General features: G+C 38.5%; 1 protein-coding gene across 1 annotated transcript in view; it reads right to left on the minus strand.

Moving 5' to 3' along the window:
• Positions 1–4,436, minus strand: part of jmjd1cb (jumonji domain containing 1Cb) — a gene marked incomplete in the record, with an annotated part of 33,715 nt that extends 29,279 nt beyond the window's left edge. Inside the window, 4 exon segments of the mRNA XM_035668090.1 lie at positions 1,788–1,829; positions 3,158–3,301; positions 3,929–4,053; positions 4,285–4,436. Of these exon segments, the coding sequence (XP_035523983.1) occupies positions 1,788–1,829; positions 3,158–3,301; positions 3,929–4,053; positions 4,285–4,291 (318 nt within the window).
• Between the last annotated feature and the right edge of the window lie 2,633 nt (positions 4,437–7,069).

Raw genomic sequence — 7,069 nt, forward strand, 5'->3', positions numbered from 1 at the left:
TTGTTTTCCCCCTTTGTAGTGTAAATTGGTTTGGCCAAGCCACCTATATATGTTCCCTTGTGTCTCATTTCAGTGAGGTCAAGTTTGTTGGGTTATATTCTGTTTGTTGTATGCTGTTTCTGAGTATAAGTTATATTTTGTTGACCCCTCTTTTATAGGCGCTAGTCTGTTAAATTCTTGGTTTTCCTATTGTTTGATAATTTTATGGGTAAAATAAAAAAGACCCTATTTTTTCAAACAAACTCCTGTTCTCCTCATTGCTTGACTGTTTGGTCTTGGTCCCTGACATCCACACTATGCAAAAGCATGGCTGCACTGACTTCTAAGGGCTGAATCACTTCTGTCAACACCCATCCTCACAGCTGGGAGGGGTCTGTGCGTTCTGTGTATTTGACTTTGCCAAACTGTGATGAATTATTCTGTATATGGTGAAATGCACTACTGCACCGTGTGTGGAAGAGGCAGCAACCACTAGATGGCAGTGTGGGCAGGATTTTGGCTTGGGTGAAGTCATTCTTTAAATTAATATTTCACTTTGACATCATCTCCAGGTTGTAGCACTGTGCATCCATACAGTGTCAGAAAGAACTACTGTCCGTGTACCTGCAGTTATATTGTTCACTGTGATTTTTATTTGGTGAATCTCAAAGTCTGCTAAAGGTTCAACTGAGATAATCCAAATGGTTCTCCTGTTTTTGGTACCTAGTGTAGAAAAGTTTATTTGATACTCTCAATAAAGCCTTTTCACCACTATATAGCAAAACATAACAGAAGCTATCACAGGACACTTTTTATATAGAGCAGGTCTAGACCATACTCCTTATAAATTGGTACATACATTTGGGGATACAAATGTTGAGAGAAACAGTTCATGCCAAAGTGAAAATATTGTTTGTAAGAGAGGGGAGATGTACAGGTCAGAGACAACTGAAGACATGACTAGTGCTTGAAGTGTCTTACGCAGCTTTGCTGCCTTCATTCAGTTATTGCACTAGCAAAAAGATTCTACAGTTCTCATTAGATTAAAGGTAGGCATTTTTATTATGTGTTAGGTGAAAGTCAGATTGCTTTTCCAATCACCAAAAGATACCACAGTAGTAGTGGAGGAAAATGTTTTTCCTAGATTTTGGTTTCCTTTAATAACTCTAGATTAATCAATAAATCAAACGCTCCAATGTGGAGATTTCCTCCCAATAACCAGTGACACTAACAGGAACAATCTGCACCTCAGTCAGATAACTTTGCTGCAATGCCAGAAGTGCCAATACAGAAATGTTTTTTTTTGCCAGACTAAGTTTAAGTACACTCTCCTTGCAGCTCAAGTTTTGAATCAACAGACTTCATAGCTAGAAACTCACAGCTGGCTGAGTGATACATGTAATGTTTAGATTTGGTGGTGCTCATTTGGTGCCTTTCCTTTCATTCAAGCACAGATCATGTTTGTCAGCTGTTACTCTACACTTCAATGGACTTTTCTTCTCCTATAGTGTATTGTGGAATAGAGCTGCAACAATTAGTCAATTAGTTGTTAACTATTAAATGAATCGCCAACCATTTTGCTAATTGATTAATCGCTTTTTAATTTTTTTTTTAGGAAGAAATGTGAATATCTTCTGGTTTCCTTAGTCCTCTATGACAGTAAACTAAATAGCATAATTTTGTGATGTTTTATGGACCAAACAACTAATCGATTAACGCTCGACAGATTAATCAATAATTAATATAATCATTAGTTGCAGCCCTATTGTTGAAAGTGTGGGTCTGGAGGGTTTGAGGGTTGGGGGTACCTGAGTGTTGCCAGTGGTCCCGCCGGGTCTCCCTCCTGCCATCTTTAATGTGGGAACAACAAGAAAATAAAAATCAAGAAAAAAATAACAAAATGAAAAGAAATTGTGAGAAATTTTGTTCATGACAAACAGACTGGTTCAACAATGAGCTCCTTCCATGTGCCTCATGCATTTTTGACTAAACAACACAAATTGTAAATAATGTTTGACATCAAGGAGCTGACTGGTAACCAGTGTGACTGCGTGCTGTTTGTCTCTGTGTGTTGACTTTTAATGGAAAGCTAAACAAAAAGGACATACAAACTTTAGCTTTAAAGCTATGTCCATTAAATAGGAGGAAACAAAGAAAGTGACAGCAGATATGGATCAGAGAAAATGAGAAAGAATTCATCAATAACCACAATTACTGCCCAATTGAGGAAACAAAAAAGATCTGCAATACAATTGGATTTTCCTGGTTTGGAAATGCATAATATAAGAGATTTGGGAAGGTTGTGGCAGGCTGTGTTGACCAATGTTTCTGAAACGAACAAATAAAGATGTAATAGGTCTAAAGAATGGTTGGCAAGTCAACACGAGGAACAGCAAAAACACAATAAAGGCCCCCTATTGGCTGCATTCAGGTAGAGCATACTTAAAGTGGCTTATTATAAACTAGATCAGTCAATGAGTCAAGAAAATAAATTAGCAGATGTATCAGTAATGATAAGTTGTGGGCCTAAATAAACTCATCTATTTGTAGTATATAACACAAAATGTGAAAAATGTGTCACTCTTTTCAAAAGAAGGTCTGATTTGCTCCAACTACTGTGTATATGTTGACATTGTCTTCTTTGGTCATGTAAATGGGCCTTCACCCAGACAATAACCCACAGCACTTCATCATATACCTTTCAACTGTTTGTAATTGATAATGTCATAATATAATGCATTTATCGCATCTGACCAAAATTACACTTATCCTGTTTTATTTTATCCCTCCATTATGTTCACATTTTTCAATCTTGGTGTATATGTAGGCTGGTTATTTTATTTTCTCAGAGGTGATATAGGTAAGGAATGAATTGTTGATGGCATATGGAACCTGAGCCTTTATTTGTACAACGTCAGTGTTTACTGCTGAAAAACGTACTGTTACCGCTGACAATGTGAAGCTACATTTCAATTCTGTGTATAAGATTTTTATTCTCATTTTCTTAATTTTTTTTTCTGTGCTTTTATGCATTTTGAATATATGACACAGCTTACAGATAGTTAAATATGTCAGTTTTAAGTGTGTTCATCCTCACCACTACCAGCTGTTAGAAAGCTCTTTCTAGTTGTGCAAATGTACTATTGTGTGTATTCTGTGTATGTGTGTGTGAACTCACGTGGGCAGAATTGTTGTTCTGGCTGGATCGTGACCTTCGTCTGGAAGTGATGCCAATGTTTTCTCCTTTCAGCAGGGAGTGGACCACGTCATCAAGAAAGGTCATCTGGACCATAGACGGATCCACGTTTTGAGGCTCTAGCACCTGAACACACACCAGATTCACTTTACACTGTCCACATGTGAACCAGTTTTTTTTAGATCTAATAAGCTTCTGGTTTTAAAGGTGCAGTGTTTCACTTTCATGGTGGTCATGGATGTTCATTTTAAGCTAGTGAGTAAGCAGTATTGTAGTGAAAAAGTGGGAGAGCTAGTTTGTGCTAGCTGCACAATGATAACGCTGCACTGTGGTGAAGAGCGCAGGTAGCTGCAATAATGCAGCTCTCGTCAGAAGGCCTGAGTTGGAATGACAACTTGATTTAGTGAAGAGAGTCAGTCTGGTATAGACAGGTTGATAGATAGGTGGCTTTTCTGCTAAACTTGGAAGGGACAAGCACAACACCTGTATCCACGTTAGCTGTACACAACAAAGCTGGCAATAGATGTAGCTTCAGAATGCTTAGAAGATATGAAAATACGTATTTGTATGTATTTATTTTGTTACTGTTTTGTTTTGCTTGTTAGACATTATTGTCATGTTCCTGTCCTGTTTTTGTGCTATTGAGAAAGTGGGGTGGGGGGTGGGAGATAATGTTCTTGTCCTTGTTATTTGTACTGATAAAAAAACAACTAATAAATAGTGTTTAAAATGCATGCATGGGTATGGGTGTACCTGGTCATTCATAACGACCATGTTTCGACTGAAGAGGTCGTGGTGTGTAATGATGCCAGTAAACCACTGGGTGGCCGAGTCTTGTCTGTACACACGCACACGGTAGCCATTCAATGAATAGGGACCTAGAAGCAACAGAAAACAGTTCCAATCACGGTGTTAGTGTCCTGTTACTGGAAGTATCAAAGTTAACTGCAGGTGAAGACACACTAGTTACAGTAATGCCTGAACAGGCTGAGTGCACAGAACATGATGACCAACACATTCAGCAACTGTTACACTTAACAACATTGTAACAATGATACTATCTACACAGTGTAATGCTTAGCAATATAAAGAATGTAAGAAAATCTTACCTTGCATAAAAATTTCCTGCACCTTCTGGTCTTTGAGCCACCCTTTCACTTCTTCAAGGAGCTGATGGTTGTCTCTTAACACTGGGTTCTGACTATCCACCTCATCCTGAAAGACAGACAGATGCACACACACACACACACACACGACACAACAGCATCAAACACACTGAAACTTGTTCCAAGTAGTCCACACCATTTTTACACAGACAAGTCCAAAAATGGTATCCACACCATTATCTTTAAAGTCAACAACAAAGTATTTTATTGTGGCAATCTGGTCATTAGTGGCAGGCAGGGACACAGCCCTGTTAATTTACTGAGCCTCACTTGCTTAAACCTCTGCCCCTGCTCTCTATCAACACACAAGGTGGTATTTTAATTCCACTTAAATTATTTTGTGTCAGTTGTAACATAGACCAGTCCACACTCTATATTGTGGTGTGTGGGATTTGAACCAGTGACCCTCCGGTTCCCAAGCCAAGTCCCTACAGACTGAGCCACTGCTCAGCCACAGTCTGATTTGGTGGTCACTGAGAAACTCCATTGGAGCAGCTGGGGGGGGTTCAGGGTCCTCAGAGTGCCTCAGCCGTGGAAATGAGGGAGGGGCAAGCAATGCTCTTTCACTTTTCACCCACAGATTTATCCTGTAAGTATGGGGATTGAACTATGAACCTTCTGGCCACCCCATCACCCCAAGGCAAACTCCTGAGCTACTGCTAGGGTAACTTAACTTAAAATATTAACAGTTAAAACAGTAATATAAGCTATCATCAAAGACAAAATATATTTTAAGACTAGGTTTGTAATAATGTGCAACTGGCAGTAATTGATAGTGAAATGCAAACATATAAACAGACAGATACTCTGAAAAATCTTTACTGAGTCTGATCCATGTTGTAACAAGAAATTGTACATATGCCCAATCATCCAGTAACTGGTCAGAACATAACTATATTATCCTATAAATATTTATAAAAACATAGGATCTAGACCTGCCCTATTTGAACTGTGTCCTGAGATAACTTCTGTTATGATTTGGCACTATACAAATACAACTGAATTGAACTGAGAGGTAGGATAAATTGAGATATGGAAAGAAACAAGTAGAAAAAAATTAAAAAGATAATCTTCACCACTCAAACACAAAGCAACAATATGCACACCACTGGCAGACAGGACGAGGAAACCAAACCACATTCACCATACAGCACTGGTAGCACACTCCGCTCTGCTCTGCGTGTGTGTGTGTGTGTGTATGTATGTATCATTTTGGGGAGTCTTCAAGGTGATGTATTACATGTGAATAATGGATGAACAGAAAAGGAGAAAATTAAATACTGAGTCAAACACCACCAATTAAATTAATTGAAATGCACCAAAGGTCATATTCTAAGAATTACTCTGTAGTAGGGTTTATATTTCCAATATAATGCATACACTGCATAGCAAGACATTTTTCTCTCAGTGCATGAAGGTCAGATGTCCGTCTGCATTCAGATTCTAATGACTGATACATATTAGTGGTTGTTTAAAATGATCTTCTTGAGGGAAGATTGAAAAAGAAGGCACTTCCTGTCACTCAGTGTAGGTCAGCAGTGAGCTTGACTACTTTCACTGTCATGACTGTTTACTGACAAATATTACCACAGCAAACAAAATATCCATATAGTTCACAAAGATATAAAGTAAAACTTACAGAATCAAAATTCAGAAGTGAATGCCCCAGTCAGGCCTGCACAATAAAACCTTGAGATCAAATAAGGAATACATCCTGGCATATCCTTTAATAATGGGGCATGCTATGAGTGAATCACCACAGCCCTTCAGAGTACACAGCATGGCGGCAGCCATGACCTACATCTGTTACAACAACCCACAGACATTGCACGATGGAGAGGAACAACAATACTGTATGACAAATCATTAAGGGACCAGAGTGTTTTTTTATTGTCAAAAATGGAATATAATATTCATAGGTATGTTTTCATTATACCTTCTTCTATGGAGCCCACCATGTTGAACTACCATACAGTAGCCCAGAAGGGACAAACCAAATACTGGCTCTAGATAGAGCCTTTTGCGATTTTTGCTGCCACGGTAGTTTCTGCAACTACACTACTAGGTGTCATTAAATCCTACACACAGGACTTTAACATTCAAATTATTACCTGTGTGCCTTGATAAAGAAATTCAACCTTTTTTCAACTGTTTATTGAAAAGAGGTCATGTAAAAGTATCAATAATAATATCAATATGAACTGAAATTAAACATTTTATCTCCATACATACATCCTTTTTCTCAACCCTTCTGCAGTTCATATGGCACAGACATAAAACATGCTGAAAGGCTGCAGTTATCAGAGTAACCAGCATATCTACTCACCATGCAGAGCTGCAGGAGTCAAACAGAGACAGGAAGGCCCGGGAACAGACCAGATAAGGTCACGGCTTTCATTTTACCTTCCCATCTCTCTCTCCTCTGATTCTCTCATATTTTGCTCCAGTGTTCTAGTTTTGTAGCCTTATTTAGCTCCAAATTAAACCAGTGTACACACTAAAAATAGCACATTGGAAGGCAGTGCTACAGAGGTCAGCAGAAACATGTCTCGTATATTCTTACAATATGTCGTCTTGATGAGTCTATTTCTACCATCTATTCTGAATTACTGTTGTCTGTTTAGACATGATACACACAGAGACTGTGTTACCAAGGCAACATGGTCACCATGACCACCAATTGGTCTATTTTCATCGGACTGGAGAGAAAGATATGAGCACAGAATCA

The sequence above is a fragment of the Morone saxatilis genome, unplaced genomic scaffold (assembly GCF_004916995.1).
Source record: "Morone saxatilis isolate NCDOM2014 unplaced genomic scaffold, NCSU_SB_2.0 Contig1, whole genome shotgun sequence".
Lineage (NCBI taxonomy): Eukaryota > Metazoa > Chordata > Actinopteri > Moronidae > Morone > Morone saxatilis.